This window comes from Mauremys reevesii, linkage group 4 (assembly GCF_016161935.1).
Source record: "Mauremys reevesii isolate NIE-2019 linkage group 4, ASM1616193v1, whole genome shotgun sequence".
NCBI lineage: Eukaryota > Metazoa > Chordata > Testudines > Geoemydidae > Mauremys > Mauremys reevesii.
This window is the reverse complement of record NC_052626.1, coordinates 3,385,834-3,403,814: the sequence shown is the minus strand read 5'-3', so window position 1 is coordinate 3,403,814 and position 17,981 is coordinate 3,385,834. Positions and strand designations below refer to the sequence as shown.

The following is a 17,981-nucleotide window of genomic DNA, read 5'->3' as shown; positions in this document are numbered from 1 at the left end:
GTTTAAATTCTGAAGTTTATTAAGTTCTCTAGTAAGCTGCTTTTCCTCAAAATGAAAAATCCCTTACAGCCTGCATGTGGTAAGTTTGCAGCGAATTCTAGTCTCTCTAAATTCCAAAGAGTCATTTAGCTATTTTGGTTTAAAGTGGAAAAAACAAAACACTTATTTCAACTGGTTTATGGGGGAAGGTTGTTCATTTTTGTGATACTATCCCATGCACACATGCAAGCATAGCAGTTATTAAACTGAAACGGTTTCTACATTTGCTTTTGTCTTTATTAGCCAAAAAACCAAAACCCCAAATTTCATTTTAATTTTATTTTTTGCATTTTATGCACTGATGCCACACAAACTATACTTAAAAGTTAATCCACAGATCAATTCCAAACCTCCATATTCAGAGGCTTAAAACCAGTCCATTGAAAAAACTCAGCAGCTTAAAACATGACTTAAAATCTTTGCCCAGGAATGAAAGCTTTATAAATAATTTATAAGAATTAGTTTCTCTTTTGTTTAACTTGTAGATAATCATCTGGTTTGAGATGTATATCACTGAGATGAGTCTGTACAAGTCTACATGCTTGAGTCTTCCACTGAGACTAGATCCACTTCTAATGAAAGTCTCTGGGGAAATCCAACTTGCTAAAAGTCCTTTGGAGCCACCGATTCAAATAGAATTAAAAAAGTAAGAGACACCTCAATTTGCTACATGTCAATTGAAAATAATGGCATGAAACCCTCGATGTATAATAATGACAACACATAGCATTATATAGTGCTATCTTCAAAATGTTTGTATTCGCCTTATTTGACTAACGAGGAAACGAATACAGAAAGGCGAAATGATTTGCCCAATGCTACCAAAAGTCAGAGACAAATCTGGGATTGGAACTCAAGAGCCCTAGTTTCCAGTCCCCTGCTCAGACTACTAGACCAGACCCTTCTCTGGATGAATTTACTACTTTTGAAAATTGTTAAACAACTTTGGAGCTTGAAGTTCAGACAGGAATCACAAGTGTACAGCACAGAACAAGCAATAAACCTAGAGCTGCCACAGTTGCCAGCTAAACAGAAGACACAGCTTGGAGAACAGAACTCAAGGCCTTCAGCTCCAATCACAAAGGCATCCACTAGTAGTGCCAACCACAGAAGTAGAGCCCTGCACAGATAAAAATGTGCATCCGCATCTTATCCACAGATATAAAGTAGTTATCTGCAGATATGCAGAGCTCTAGACATAAAATTTGGATCTGCATCCATCCGCGATCCACAAACATGGTCCATGGATGCAGATATCCGTGGAAATAAAGTGGATATCTGCAGGTTTGCAGGGCCCTACACATAAGGATACTGGGTTCCATACTCCATGAGGAAAATTAAGAGGGTTAGCAAACCCTTTCAACTACCAGACTGTGAAAGTGTCAGATTGACAACTGGAGAACTAGCAGAGAAAAACATATCCTTACCCACACTGTCCAATCTGTATGCCTCAACTCTGACTAGAGGCATACAGATTGCAACAAGTTTTATTGTCATACAGATAGTTCAGCCCTCTTTCCCGTTTAATCTGTGCCCTTTTTGTTGAGAAATGGAAACCAGGGTGGTGGTTTTAGTGCACAGATGCTTTTTCTACTGAGAACAAGATACACTTATTTCATAAAACTAATTTCAGAGGACACTGAACAGCTATCAGATTATGTTTGTCATTACTGCCCTAACAGGGCCCAGCCACCAAGTCCCCCAAGGACTTCCCAACTTAATAAGAAACCCTCCTCCCTTTCCGATTTTCAACTGTATGTATGAACAATGAAGCTACATGAAAATTAAATATGGCTCATGTGTACTTCTCTTCTGAAGTGATGCAAGTTTAGGGCCCTGCCAAATTCGTGGCTATGAAAAACGCATCATGGACCATGAAATCTGGTCTCCCCTCTCCTCCCCCCTTGTGAAATCTGATCTTTTGTGTGCTTTTACCCTATACTATACAGATTTCACAGGGGGAGACCAGCATTTCTCAAATTGGGGGTCCTGACCCAAAAGGGAATTGTGGGGGGGAGGGGGCGCAAGATCATTGTAGGGGGTCACAATATTACCACCCTTACTTCTGCGCTGCCTTCAGAGCTGGGTGGCCAGAGTGACAGCTGCCAGCAGCAATGCAGAAGTAAGGGTGGCAATACCATACCATGCCACCCTTTCTTCTGCACTGCTGCCTTCAGAGCTGGGTGGCCGAAGAGTGGCGGATGCTGACTGAGGGCCCAACTCTGCAGGCAGCAGCGCAGAAGCAAGCACAGCAATACCATACCATGCCATGCCACTTCTGCACTGCTGCTGGCAGTGGCTCTGCCTTCAGAGCTGGACTCCTGGCCACCAGTCACCTCTTTCCAGCTTCCCAGCTCTGCAGGCAGCGCCGCTGCCAGCAGCAGTGCAGAAGTAAGGGTAGCAGTACCGCACAACCCCCCGCCCCACCACTACCACCACCACACACACACACCCAACCTGATATTTTTTGCTGTTTTTAAAATTAAATAGGCAACTAGTATTGTTTTTTAAATTATTATGAAGAACAAGTTTAAGCTTTGTTGTAAAGTGCGATGTTTGCCTGGACTGCTCAAGACCTGAATGCTTGTGTAGGAGGAACTCTGAGTTGGCTTCTTAAATACCTTCATGCTGTTTCACATCTGATACTCCTTGATGAAACATAGGAGCCTTGTCTTATAAAAAGGCTTATTCAAAGTGATATAAGCTACGAAAGTGAGATCTTGGAAGAGTGTTGCCATTTTCATAATTCAATAAAAATACTGTAATGTTAAATAGTAAATACATTGTGTGTAATAAACATGTCACAAAAACAAATTTTATATTTCCAAGTTCACTGTTTTTATAATTTATACTCAGGTAAAGGAGAAAATCCCTGGAAATATTCATTTTAAAGAGTGGGTTCACGAGACTTGACATTTTAGTGAAAGGGGTTCACAGGTTGTTAAAGTTTGGGAACCACTGACCTAAATAAAGCAGCATATGGTCTTGGATATCTTCTAGAAATAGGCAACATCCTCGGTGTTAATTTTTAGAACAACAATTTGCAGCTTTAAAACCAAAATATTTCGGCTGAGTTTCTCCTTTATTTGATCTAACCTGTGTGGCTCGGCATATTTGAAATAACTGATTAGAAGAGGTATTTGTTCTCGAAAACATGATCAGTACTGTACCAAAGAGAAGTAGTCATAGTAATAGGATATTAAGTTTATCTGGAGTCCAAAAATGTGCTTTAACTCAACCAGCTTTGAACGTGTTAGATCTGTACTGCACACAAATTTGTGTTCATGTAATTAGAGGTGTAATTTTATACTGATTTAGTTTAAATGTTGCAACTCATGTTACCCTTCTTAGCAGTTTGAACCTGACTTACAAGAATTTAGCTTGAATCTGTAAATTTACAGCTACAAGTTGAACCCAAACGTTTTAAAGTGATATATGAGTCCACAAAGAAAAGCTGCACTGGTTTAAGTAAAGTGATTTGTCAAACTGTGGCAACTTGTGCGCAGGCAAGCGCTTTAACACAGGCTACATGACTTTTCAAACATGCCCTGGTCTACACCTAAAACTTTGAACGACCTAGCTACATCACTCAGGGCTGCGATAAATTTCATACCCTGCGGGATGTAGTTAAGCCAACCTAAGCCTAATGTAGACATTGACACATCTATGGAAGATTCTTCGGTTGACCCAGCTGCCAACACTCGTAGATGTGCAGATTTACTTCAGCAACAGAAAAAACCCTTCTGTCGCTTCAGTGTCTATGCCAGACCTGCACAACTTGTAAAGCGGCAAGGGCCACATTCCTCCAAAGAAAACAGCCGAGGGCCGAAACCTCCCGACCCGGCAGAAACACCCTGCCCCAGGGCCGTCCAGCCCTGCAGAAACAAACCCTCCTTCCCCAGCGCCGCCCCACCAAAACAGCTGTGGGCCAAAAAGGAAGGTTGGGGGTGGGGAGGTGATACTTTATTTTAAATCAACCAGGGGCTCCCAGCTGAAGAGGTGGCTGGGAGCCCTCAGGGTCAAATTAAAGGTCTCGGGGCTCCGGCGGCTGGGGGAACCCGGCAGGGCCGGCTCTACGTTTTTTGCTGCCCCAAGCAAAAAAAATTTGGCTGCCCCCCGTCCCAGCCCTGGGCTCCTCCCTGTACCCCCCTGCTGCCCCAGTCCTGGGCTCTCCCCCACCAGTGCCTCCCCCCCCCACACACACCTCCTGCCTCCCCAGCCATGGGTCACTGGTAACGCTCCCAGGGCAGGTCATTCAGCAGGAATTTTGGATGTGCACAAAACACTGACAGGATTGGTTCCCATATGGTTACAGAGCTGCAGTAAAGTGGAACAATTTTCAGCTTGTGTGATTGGAGGATATCTGGATGCATATTATAAGACTGTCCTCCATAAATGAGGAAAAGTTGAGGTGCCTTTATTATTCTTTTGTTCCATTCTTTCTTTCTATGAGGAATTTGCCAATGCAATATCACTGTCTTCCTTAAACAAAGAAAAAGGCAATGGCTGTTGAAAATAGCAATTCCAGTGCTAATAAGCATTTCTTGCTCAATTTTATCCTGCTTTTTCTACAGCAAGTTACAGTGGATCAGGATATTTGATTTGGGAGAAATGAAGTAACAGCTGCCCAAACTGAGCTTGAGCACTCCTGAATTTTGAGGTGTTCAAATCTGGAAGGCAGGTGCTGGGGGTGGGGGGGGAGGCTGTGGGCTCCACGGGGGAGCATGGCAGCAATGTGTCTGGAGCTGCATGGAGCCAGACACGCTGGTCTGAGTGGCACGGTAAGGGGCTGGGGTTGGAGAAGGGATAGCGGGTTCCAGGGGCAGTCAAGGGACAGGGAGCTGTGGGGTTGGATGGGGCAGAGGTTCAGGGGGGCAGTCAGGGGACAGGCAGCGGTTGGATAGGCATGGGAGTCCCAGGGGCTTATCAGGGGACAGGTAGGGGGTGGGGTCCTGGGGGAAAGTTGGGGGTCTCAGGAGGGGGCAGTGGGGGACAAGGAGAAGGGAGGCTTAGATAGGGGCTGGGGTCCCAAGGGGCAGATGGAGCAGGAGTCTTGGGAGGGAGCAATAGGGGGACAAGGAGCAGCAGCATTTAGATAGGGGGTGGGGTCCTGGGGGGCAGTTAGGGGGCAGGAGTCCCAGGAGAGGGGTATCAGGGGATAAGGACCAGCGGTGTTAGATAGGGGGTGGGGTCCTGGGGGGCAGTTGGGGCAGAGGTCTGGGGAGGGGGCAAACAGCAGCCGCATGCCGGGATTCAAACGGCTCTGGGCTGCCCACAGAGCCCTTTAAATCCCAGCCGCGACTGGGAATCTCTGCGGGTAAACCAGAGCCCTCTGACTCCTGGCCGCGGCTGGGATTTAAAGGGCTCTGGGCTCCCCGCGGCTGCGGGCAACCCAGAGCCTTTTGATTCCCGGCCGCGGCTGGGATTTAAAGGGCTCTGGGCTCCCCGCGGCTGGGGGCAGCCCAGAGCCTTTTGATTCCCAGCCGCGGCTGGGATTTAAAGGGCTCTACGCTCCCCGCCGCTGCGGGCAGCCCAGAGCATTTTGATTCCCGGCCGCGGCCGGGATTCAAAGGGCTCTGGGCTGTCCGCAGAGCGCCGTGTGCAGGGGATTTAGAATCCCCTCACGGGCCGCACAGTGAGGCTCCGCGGGCCTTGTGCAGGCCTGGTCTATGCTATAGCGGTCCAGCTGCAGCCCTACAGCTATGGCATTATAGCATTTGTAGTGCAGACATACCCTTAGAATTCATTAGTTTACACATTCCAGAATCCCATCTTTTATCCTTACCTATACAAGTCTTGGGGGTCAGTAATCACCAAAAACTATACCGTGTCTCCCTAAAAACATTACCACCAGAGAGCTGTAAATATTAAACATTAAACTGATTTAGTAAGCTTTCAGCTACTAAACGGCTCCGACAGTTAATTTTTAAACAAACTCAGCTCAAAGGAATGTCCCTAAATTAATAGTTAAACATTATATTTACACAAGAGGTCAGATACTCTAACTATTTTTCTGTGATTTTTGTAGTTTGAGGTTTTATTTTTTATAAAATCAAAACCTAAAAATTAAGATTTATCCAAGCCTTTTTCCTTTTTGGTTCTCCAAGTCCTGAGAAAGTCACATCATAAAGAAGTCGAGCTGATCAGCCCTTTCAGTTAGCAGACAATGTCCGCAAGTACAGGAAACAAATGGTCAATTCAGCACTGGCATGAGCACATCGCATCTTCACTGAAAAGCATGGAGTTCATGTACTTACATCAAAACTGAATTTTCCCCAAAGGACATGAACATTTATTTTTTCCAAGCATTTAGGACCGCACTGTGTCAGGCACCAGAAAGCAAGTAATAAAAAGAGTCCCTGCCCCAGAGAATTTATAATCTAGGTTTCAGACAAGATGCAACTCAGACAAGAAAAAGGGGATGAAACAAATAAATAGGTTGGGATAGGAGGATGAGCTAACAATAAAATTAACAGTTTAGAGCAGCAGAATTCTTAGTTTATCTAATCAGCCTAATATTTCATTGCTTAAAAGCAGCCTAGCAACTGACAGCATATCAAAAGGTAAAGGTCCATCAGGTTAGAGTGAAATTAAGCATGGCTGTACTGATCCGCTCCTAAAAGTACCCAATGCATAGTCTAACAGGCAAGAGGTGCTCATGGCTATTTCAGTGAGTGGTCTTCCTAGTTCAGTATCATAGAGGTCGCCGTGTTAGTCTGGTTCTGTAAAAGCAGCAAAGAATCCTGTGGCACCTTATACACTAACAGACGTTTTGCAGCATGAGCTTTCGTGGGTGAATGCCCACTTCGTCAGATGCAAGAGTGGAAATTTCCAGGGGCAGGTAAATATAAGCAAGCAAGAAGCAAGCTAGAGATAACGAGGTTAGATCAATCAGGGAGGATGAGGCCCTGTTCTAGCAGTTGAGGTGTGAAAACCAAGGGAGGAGAAACTGGTTCTGTAATTGGCAAGCCATTCACAGTCTTTGTTTAATCCTCAACTGATGGTGTCAAATTTGCAGATGAACTGGAGCTCAGCAGTTTCTCTTTGAAGTCTGGTCCTAAAGTTTTTTTGCTGGAGGATGGCCACCTTAAGATCTGCTATTGTGTGGCCAGGGAGGTTAAAGTGTTCTCCTACAGGTTTTTGTATATTGCCATTCCTAATATCTGATTTGTGTCCATTTATCCTTTTCCTTAGAGACTGTCCAGTTTGGCCGATGTACATAGCAGAAGGGCATTGCTGGCATATGATGGCATATATTACATTGGTGGATGTGCAGGTGAATGAACCGGTGATGGTGTGGCTGATCTGGTTAGGTCCTGTGATGGTGTTGCTGGTGTAGATATGTGGGCAGAGTTGGCATTGAGGTTTGTTGCATGGATTGGTTCCTGAGCTAGAGTTACTATGGTGTGGTGTGCAGTTGCTGGTGAGAATATGCTTCAGGTTGGCAGGTTGTCTGTCCGAGGACCTGCCCCCCAAGGCCCAGGGCCTGTGAGTGGTGTGGATCAATGGTCCAGATGGGTTGATGATGGATGATGACTGGGGGGGGGGGGGGGGGGACTGTGTGATGGCCAGTGGTGGAGTTTGTTTTTTTTTTTTTTGTTTTTGTCTTTTAGGAGGGGGAGGCTTACTGGCTCTGTTTCTGCTGATCTGTTTTATTTCTCTTTGGTACTTGTAGTCTTGAGTACTAGTTTTGGTTTTCTAGGTGGTGGTCTCTTTCTGCGTGTTGGAGCAGCAGATGTTGTTGGGTGTTTCTTGGCTGTAGACAATGGATCTTCTGGTGGTGTGTCCGATGGAAGCTGGAGGCATGAAGAGGGTAGGCTAGCGGTGTAGGTAGGTTAGTAAGGTGGTTGGTGGCACATATGTTAATAGTTATGTGATGATTGTGGTACCTAGGGAAGTTGATGATTGGGGTCCAGGCTGAGGTTGGGTGGTGGCTGAGGCTGAGGTTGATGGAAGTTTGGTGAAGTTTTCCATGGTGTCCATCCAGATGAGAAAGATGTGATGTAGTCAGGTAGAGATGAAGATGGTGTGGTGGAGGTGGAAGGGAAGGGTGGAGGGTGGTTGTTCATAGGAGGGTTGCGTTATTGTGGCCATATGTGGGGTGGGTGCATATTATGCCATGGGCATGATACTGAATATATCAAATGTTTGTCATATTTTAAATAGTGTTGTGTGAAAGCTCAGCAAGTCAGAGTGGCTGTGTGCTGTGGCATCATCAGTGGTGTGTGTGTTGTGCTTGTATTCCATGTGTGTGTGTGTGGTGTAGTGTGTGGTGTGTTTGTGATCCAGGGTGGTGGGTGGTCAGTGTTTTGGAAGGAAATTTGTGGTAAGTCTCAGATATCAGGTAGTTTCCTCAGAGTGCTGGTGGTGTCAGTGGAGGAGGCTCTGAGTGCTGGTGTCCAGTGGTCTTGTCAGTGAGTCCATCCAGACAGAGAGATCAATAAGTTGTGATGGCAGGATGAGATGGGATCTGCATGGATCGTGGGTTGGGGATAGTGTCTGGTAGATAGGGCCTGGGTAGTTTTTGTGTTGAGGTGTTGTGTTGATTTGTGTGTATGTTGTGGTGTTGGTGTGTGTATTCTCAGTGTGATCTGAGGGAAGTAGCCTGTAAAATTTGGTATTATTTTGTGGTGGTATCTGGAGTTGTGTCAGACCTGTCTGTTTTGGATGACAGGTTGCTCCTTATCACTCCTTTTTTGTTCCTAGTCAGACCTGATGGATTCACAGGCTGTGATGGCATTGCCTCAGATCCCAGAGACAAGACATATCCAGAGAGAAAAGAAGAACAGAAGAGACAAACCAGAGGAAAACACACAGTCAGCAGCTCACCCAACACATAACCCAGGATCCCCACTCCAACCCATCATCACAATCCCATCATCAGATCACACAACATCATCACACAGGATCAGCACATTTGGGGGGGCCAGGGGTGCCAGCCAACAGGGCCCAAACACAACACCAGCCTCACCACACACACAACACTCACCAGTAGCAACACACCCGCACCTGCAACTTCACCACATCACTCACCAATGCAACACAACCACCAACAGCAACCCAGATCCCATCTCAACCCACATATCTACACCACCAACACATCCACACATCCCACACCACCACCATCCACCACACCATCCCACAATGCTATGTATGCAATGCAATATATGCCATCATATGCCAAATGCCCCTCTCTCTAAGGAAAAGGATAAACAGGACACATAAACAAAACAAGGAGAATACAGGAAAAATAATGGACACACAAGAACTTACAAAAAAACCAATAGGAGAACACTTAACCTCCCTGGCCACAAAAAAAAACTTAAGGTGGCTTTCCTCCAGAAAAAACTTTAACAAAAAAACTTTTGAAAAAGAAAAGACTCAAAAAAGCTTTAAACACCATCAGTTTATCCAACTGCCAACTACAGAACCAGTTTCTCCTCCCTTGGTTTTCACACCTCAACTGCTAGCCATTCACCCACGAAAGCTCATGCTGCAAAACTTCTGTTAGTCTAAAAGGTGCCACAGGATTCTTTGCTGCTTCCTAGTTCAGGGATTCTCAAACTGGGTGTCGGGACCCTCAGGGGGTCATGAGGTTATTACATGAGGGGGTCACGAGCGGTCAGCCTCCACCCCAAACCCCGCTTTGCATCCAGCATTTACAATGGTGTTGAACATATTAAAAAGTGTTTTTAATTTATGAGGGGGGGGGGTTGCACTCAGAGGCTTGCTATGTGAAAGGGATCACCAGTACAAAAGTTTGAGAACTATTGTCCTAGTTCTCTCTCCTCTAAAGACCTGCCCTCCTCTCTCTCTAGGCTTCTCCCTCAAGGGGTTACTTGTTATTTTCTTACACTGCAAGTGCAAGGAAGAGGGGTGGGGAGTACACAGCTACCCTTCGCAATAAACATAAAATTAAAAAGAATAAAATTCTACATGCTTTACCTATTCCACCAGAAAACTGATATAGCCCACACTTTGTCTTTAGGAATATTCAGGTACAAAGAATTTATAGGAGAAGTTTAAAGAGGAATGGCACACATCAGACATCGATACCTTCGGTCACCAAGTGAAGCAATGGTTAGATGGGACGGGGTGTGATTAATGACTATAAGCACGAGCCAGGGCTGAGTTAGTCTAATACTGGAAAAGGAAGATGGCTATTCCCAGAATAAGGATCTACTCACATTTTGCTTTTAAGTCTGTCCTGAGGAAGTCTATCTAGTTTTTATCAACAGGTGAGTTGGAAGTTTGTTTTAATAATTAACACATACTAAGTACTAGGCATGTAAATAATGTTTAAAAACAGTAACCATGTAACCGATTAAAATTCTATTGGTTACAGGGTTAAATGTTTACCCAGGGAACTAGGCACACAGCAGGTGCTGCAGCACCCCCATGGTTTACGCAGGGCTCTGCTACTGTCCCCATGCCCAGGGATCCCGGCTGCCAGCCCTGTGTCCAGGTCTCTGCTGCTACCCAGCATCCTGGCACCCCAGCTGCTGGCCCCTCGCCCAGGGCTCTGCTACCCGGCATCCCAGCGCGCCTGGGGTCCCAACAGCTAGGACGGACCATGGGTGCAACGGGATGCCAGGCAGCAGCATGGTGGCAACCAGGACCTCGGGCGCGGGGCCAGCAACCAGGACAGACCCTGGCAGCCCAGAGGGACCCCGGGCACAAAGGACAGAGTTTAACCATTAACAGGAACCAATAAGCATCAAGCGTATCAGTTAACCGTTTAATACAGTACTTAGTAGAGATGTGAGAGTTTAATGATGGGCACTTTCCGCAGACAATTCCAAAATCTCACAAATATCAACATGCTCCCCTTAACCCGCTCAACTGGTGTTGGAAATGGTTTGCCTTTCAGTGTAGACTGAGCCAAACCCTTTTCAAAACCATTACAAGTCACATATAAGACATCATGCTCTATCCGTTCTAGCAGTTTCTGTAATTGTGTGGATAACAATTTGATACATTCTATACTAGTGGTTGAACTGTACCCAGCACTTCACTCAGAACATGGCTAAATGAAGCAGATCTGGCTTGCATGTTGTGATTGTGTATCTAGGTCAGAAATGGACTCTTCAGAATCACCAGAATTTGGATGATGACTCTTATTCTGGCAAGTACTTAGCAGTGTATGGGTATAATGTTATGTGGGGAAGAGTTACATTTTCATGTAAAGTGAGTTATGGTTGAGGAATTTTCTGGTTCTTCAGCCACCCTTCAAGTAAGGGTACGTCCATACTACCCGCCCGGGTCGGCGGGTAGCGATCGACTTCTCGGAGTTCGATATATCGCGTCTCATCTAGATGCAATATATCGAACTCTGAACACGCTCCCGTCGACTCCGGAACTCCACCACCGCGAACGGCGGTGGCGGAGTCGACGGGGGAGCTGCGGACTTCGATCCCGCAGTGTCTGGACGGGTAAGTAGTTTGAACTAAGGTAGTTCGAGTTCAGCTACGCTATTCGCATAGCTGAACTTGCGTACCTTAGTTCGACCCCCCACCCCACACCAGTGTAGACCAGGCCTAAGAGAGGACAAGGGGCACAGGAGGCAGAGTGTGACTGACAAAATCTTCAAATTCAAACACCTCAAAGTCATCACTCTGCCTTACAGACAACTAAAACATAATAGACTATAAAATGGAAGTGAGGCAGACAGTTCTAAGTCATGGGGAAGGGAAAGACAGGAACAGAAAACATTTCCAGAGGGGACTGAGTGTCTCTGGGAAAGGCTTAGGAGATGCTGAACATTTTGTTTTTTAAAAATCTAGTTCAAATACAGTCCTACAGGCTGCATCTTCACTCTGGAAGATAATCCTATCATACTAACCACAGAATTCTGAACAGCAGTAGTGAAAGCAAGTAGAGCCTTTTTAATTCCACTGAACAGCACCTTGGCAAAGCCTTTAACAGCAAAAGTAATGGAGCTGTTTGCAAGCTCATGAAAGAGATATTACACTGGTCTACATCATGTTCAGAATGATGATTTTGCAACCCAAAGGCTAGAAACTTGGATGCCTAAATCGCACCGTGGATCTAGCCCCAACTGCCACTTAGCAACTAAGTCCAATATTCAGATCCTCAAAACCCCCACTCAACTGCCACCTAACCCCGGTAGAGGCCTGAAGTCCCCAGGCACCCATGTTTCCTTTATCAGAGGGTAGCCGTGTTAGTCTGGATCTGTAAAAAGCAACAAAGAGTCCTGTGGCACCTTCCAGATTAACAAATGTATTGGCGCATAAGCTTTCCTGGGTGAATACCCACTTCCTCAGTTGCACTCTTTGTTGCTGTTTCCTTTAGGCATCTAAAAATCTGCCACTGGCCATGCGCAAAGCCACCTCAGTCCTGATGCCCACGTGCCTCGCTCACGCCTAAGCCCCGACAGGATCCTCCAGCTAGGCATTCTCCTGCCTATTTCATCTGCAGGGCCCAATGAAGGTGTTCTCAGAAGTTACCTTATAGATCAGGCCCTAAACCTAAACAAAGTGACAGCACCGGAGGACGAGGAAAAGGTGGCCCCCTTATAAAACTTTAGCCCAGCACTGAGAACGCTCATCCAGGATATAGAAGTCCTGGTTTCAAATACCCTCTTTGCCCAATCTGGAGCAGGGATGTGAGAGTGCACTAACAATCGGGCTATGAGATATGCTGGGGTGGGTCCCTCAATCTCTCCTGTTGAAGCCATTCCACTTCATGTAAAACACTTAAATAGTCATTGGAACAGAGAATTGAAGGTGGATCTCCCACAGGCCAGGTGAGGGTCCTGACCACTCAGCTAGCTACTGAGTCAGCCTCACTCTGTCTCTGGACCAGTGAACATATATACAAAGTGAAATGGTTTCACCAGGGGAGAGGGAGAGAGAGAGAGAGAGAGAGAGAGAGCTCCCCACATCAGAATATGCCATGGGTAGATTCCATTGGCAGATTTATTTATTTTTAATAATTTAAACGAATATTGATTTTTTCTATTTGTATCATTGAAATTTTCAAGTGGGCAAAATCATGGGGCTTAAGCATTTTTTATGTTTATCAATTTACATTTTCACTGTTTTGGGAAATTATAAGGGTCAGACAATTATTTAATGACAGCAGACATTGAGATTTAAAAAGTTACAGCTTTATAACCATTAAAATAAACTGTCAACATCACATGTCCAAATATACAGAGTAAATATAATTAAATTAAACTAAGGCAAAATAAGAAAAATGCTGTGCGAGAGCTTATCTGTAAACTTCAGTTATTACTGATAGAAATATTTTTTATGAGTTTGTGGGTGTACGGTGAAATTGACATTTACAACAAACAATTAAAATCTAATCCTTCCAAGGCTATCCACAAGCTAGTGGTTAGGGCACTGTCCAAAGATGCAGGTTCAAATCGCTGTCCACGTCAAACAGGGGGCGAAGGGAATTTGAATCTGGGTCTCCCACATCTTGGTGAATGCTCTAACCATTGTGCTAAAGGGAAGAAGGGGGCACCACCTCTGTCTTTTTTTTCCTCCCTAGCAAGAAAGGTTTTAGGCACATAACTCCAGGAGATGTGAATCCCAGATGGAGGTAGGCCCCCAAGTCCCTTTCAGAGTCCAAGCTTAGGCCACATCTCACCCAGGTATTTCCTACTTCAGACAGCTCAGTCCCTGCTCAGCTTGCTGGCTTTTGTTGATCCCACTCTTAGGCACCTAACCCACCCCACGCATTATACAGAGAAGGTGGGCAGCTAACTCAGGGCTGAGGAGTCCATTGGCAGAACAGTGCCTAAAATTAGGTACTGCAACACTGAGCCTAAACCCCTTTGTCAATCCAGCTCCTTGTATTTTAAATACAATTTTATGTTGTGAAGAAATTTTGGTACAGCTGTAGGTTCCTCATCTGCCACACACTTTTTCAAGTTCTAGTCTACAAACATTTTAGGTGTGCCAACACCAAGAGGAAAACAGTGCATTTACCATGGTACAAGATGACATTACTAAGAATGGTGGGATAAATATAAGAGGAAAGCTTGTGCTAAAAATTTTAAGGTTTCCTGCGCAAGTTCTGTGTAGAATAAGAAATTGTAGTGAACAATTCACTACCATCTGAGGCTGTTTCTCCAGGTCAAAGAAAGCACACTGATAGGGCGGTGTGGGGAAATTTTACACCATTCCCGCCCAATACTTTACTGATTCTGTGGTCAAATGGAGGTCTTTAGTCTCAAGTGTTATCAATATGGCCACATTTGCCCACTGTTTTTTGTGATTCGATTTCCCCTTTGAGGGCTCCCTCTAATCTACAGGCATCAAATATGTCCACTTTTGCAAGCACATTCGCTTTAAAAAAATTGGAACAATTTCACAGCAACCAGTTGTGATGTCACGGAGAGGATTGTCTCTTCAAGCAGTGAACAAGAGGTAATTTCTGAAGTTCCACATTCATGAAAAGTTTCCTAATTTTAAAAAAGGTGAAAGATTTGTGACACTAATACATATCACAGTATACAACTTGATTTCATTTACAGTTAGTAATTACCTATACAATTAGCATTAATAAAATTGTTAGTCTCAGAAACAAGGACAAGAACTGAGTGAAATCTCTTCTAACCCACAGAGATGATCTCTGCAGGTCAGCATTAAAACCCTTACCTAGACTATCTGTTCTGTGGATAAATATATGACATCAGTGCCCAGGACTGCCGATCTGAAAGTTTCATCACATACTGATTAAGGAATGTGCTTGTGCATAATGAATCTCCCCCCTTTTCAATTTCTCAGTGGTTCTATATCCATTATGCGGGGCTAATTAGTTAGAGGGAAAAGCTCAAGGTAGTGAAACATACGAGTAAAATATGGAGTTTAGAATAGTTACAAGACTGAAAATTAACTTTTAAATGGCAAACTTATTCAGTGGAGAGAATTGTTTCAGTAAGACTGATTTTCTAACCAGCATTCATTATAAGTTAGCTAAACTCAAATTCAGGGTTTGTCTGATTTAGACTAGGATTAGTGGGAGTATTAGCTATGCCTGACCTAAAACCTTTCCTACTCAATGCAGGCTCTCATACTGTCAAATGCAACTCAGGTAACTATTGACATGACCTACGCATTTAAATATTCTGTAGTTGAGCCTACTGACAAAAGCATCGGGTATAAGAGCACTCCAGAACTCTGTATAAAGAGCCAGATGTGAAGTAGTTTATTTTGCACTGTAGGACCACAGTCATGTTCCCTTTTCGGTTTATATCTGAAGAGCTTTTCCACTTAGAAGGAAACCAACCAGTTTCCTCTTGAGGTAAAAAAACAAGTGGATTTTAATGACAGGAAATCTGGTTTTTAATATTCCTAACTCTATCACAGACTGTACTTGACTTTGGCAACTCACCTGGCTTCTGCATGTCAGCTTCCTTATCTGTGACACAGAAGCAATATGACCTATATCAAAAGGATCTTGGAACTTCGGTCATTAAAGTCCAGCCACAAGGAAGTCTGTTTTTGAACAGTGTTTTCAATGAGAAACTGCAGAACTGGAATTAATTTGCAAACTGGACACCATTAAATTAGGCTTGAATAAAGACTGGGAGTGGATGGGTCATTACACAAAGGAAAAACTATTTCCCCATGCTAATTTTCCCCCTACTGTTATTCATATCTTCTTGTCAACTGTTTGAAATGGGCCATCCTGATTATCACTACAAAGGTTTTTCCCCTCCGTCTGATAATAGTCCATCTTAATTGATTAGTCTCATTGGAGTTGGTATGGCAACACCCATTTTTTCATGTTCTGTGTGTGTGTGTGTGTGTGTGTATGTATATATATATATATATATATATATACACACACACACACACACACACACACACACACACATACATACATCTTCCTACTGTATTTTCCACGGCACACATCCAATGAAGTGGGTTTTAGCCCATGAATGCATATACCCAAATAAATTTGTTAGCCTCTAAGGTACCACAAGTACTCCTTGTTCATTAAATGTTTACAAAGAGCTCTGAGCTCCTTATATGGAAGGGCCTTTATAAAAAAACTGTGAAGTGAATTAGTGTACATACCTGCTCTACGCCCTTTGTAAAAGATGTCTGGTTTCCTGAACAGCCTCCTGTGCCTCCAGCTCGCTCATTTTCCCAAGGCAGTTTGTTTTTTCCTTTACCTGCACTTAAAACCCTTCTGGGACATATCCCTTGATCAGTATAGGGGCTGTGAGAGCCATAGTTTTGTGTAGCATCCCTTGTGTGATCCCCGCAGTAACTGTGTGCACTCTGAGTCCTGTTGCCTGCCAGCAACCAATCTGTGTCTGCTCCATAGGGCAGATGGACCCCCCTGCCATGGGCAGAGGATGGCATGGGCACAGCATACTCCACAAACCCCTGGTCTGTTAGCTTAGGCAAGGTTTTCCTGGCCAGCCTGGCCTGTACAGCGTGCATCACTCCATCCCCATTGTCCTGCAATTCCACAGCATCCACAGCCTTAAAGAGGAGACTGGTTTTGCCTGAGCCCATGGAAGAGGCCAACACCGCAAAGGCCTCCAGGGCAGCATGGCGGACCCGCCGCTTACTGTCCACCAGGGCTGGTGCCAACCCAAACGCCAGCTTGGGCAAGTCAAAGTCCTCACTAGGGTATGTGAGTAGGGACCCAATGCAGATGTTCACCACCTCCTCCCTGACTTTGGAGTTCTTGTGCTGTAGATGCTCTGGCTGCAGCAGCAGGCACAGTACCTGCTGGGGACCCACCGCCTTCATCAAGCGCCAGAAGAGCTGATTATACTCCTGCCGGATGGCCAGTTTGTTGTCACCCAGCACCTTGGCAGCGGCCGACACTAAGGGTCCCAGGTAGGCCTGAACCTGCTCGCCCAGGCGCAGGGCCAGCAGGTGCAGCACCTCCAAGGTGCCATGCACCACCTTGAAGTTGGAGTCATCCAGAAGGGTGTAGAGGAAGCTGATGAGCCCCAGCAGGCTGGGGGCGGGCGTGGAGGCCAGGCAGGCAGGGGAGGCATCTTTCAGCACCTGCTTGAGCTCCTCCACAGCCTGGGTGCGGTTCTTGTAATCCTCCTGGTCCAGCAGGCGGCCGTGCAGCTCCTGAGGGATCAGCCCGAACTTGAGGTTGGTGCTCAGGGGCTCCTGCTCCGGGGGCCGGGGCCCCGAGGTGTCCCCGCCGCCGCCACCGCCGCACAGGTCCTCGCCGAGCCGGGCCTCCAGCAGGCGATTGTAGTGGCCGCGCAGGGCGGCGGGCAGGCGGCCCAGGTAGCCGTGGAAGCGCTCGGGCCCCAGGCTCTCGCCCAGCTGCCGGAGGCTGCTGAAGGCGGCGGCCGCCTCCTCCCCCGGGCCGCCCCCGGGCCGGGCCGGCGCGCCCAGCTTCCTGGCCAGGCTGAGGGTGAGCTCGCCCAGGTCCAGGCCGCGGGGCAGCGGCGGCCCGAGCAGCGCGGGCAGCAGCAGCGCGGTGGCGGTGCGCAGCGCGGGGTCGGCGCTCTCCAGCCCGTGCTCCACCAGCGCCCGCAGCGCCTGGGCGCCGGGCCCCGGGCGGGCGAGGAGGAGGCGGCGGCGCAGGTCCCGCAGCGCCTCCCGCGCAGCGCCGGGCTCGCCCCGCGCAGGCCCCGCACCAGCTCGGCCAGCGGCAGCTCGCCCGGGCCCGGCCCCGACCCCGGCCCCTCCTCGCCGCCGGGCCCCGACAGCGCGGGCAGCGCCGGGCCGGGCTCGGGGCCCCGGGGGCGGCGGCGGAGCAGCTGCTGCAGCAGGGCGGCCTCCCGCTCCCGCTCCGCCGGCGCGCCCCGGCCCTTGGGCGCGCGCGTGTCCCCGCCCGCCCCGCGCTCACTGGCCTCCATGCTGCCCGCCTGCGGGGGAAGGGCGAGGGCCGCGGCCATGGAGCGGCGGCGGCGGCCCCGGGCAGCGGCTGCAACCGGCCTGAGAGGAAAACATCGCGGTCTCCAGGGGCCGCCCTGCGCC

The 17,981-nt window shown here is 46.9% G+C and overlaps 1 protein-coding gene across 1 annotated transcript in view; it reads right to left on the bottom strand.

Annotated features, from left to right (window-relative positions):
- Positions 1 to 17,860, bottom strand: part of TOGARAM1 (TOG array regulator of axonemal microtubules 1) — a 79,399-nt gene extending 61,539 nt beyond the window's left edge. The window contains exons 1-3 of the mRNA XM_039533707.1: positions 17,639 to 17,860; positions 16,095 to 17,540; positions 14,390 to 14,473 (exon numbers count right to left, since the gene is read on the bottom strand). Coding sequence (XP_039389641.1) covers positions 14,390 to 14,473; positions 16,095 to 17,540; positions 17,639 to 17,860 — 1,752 coding nt within the window. The remainder of the gene's footprint in view (positions 1 to 14,389; positions 14,474 to 16,094; positions 17,541 to 17,638) is intronic.
- Positions 17,861 to 17,981: the final 121 nt, after the last annotated feature.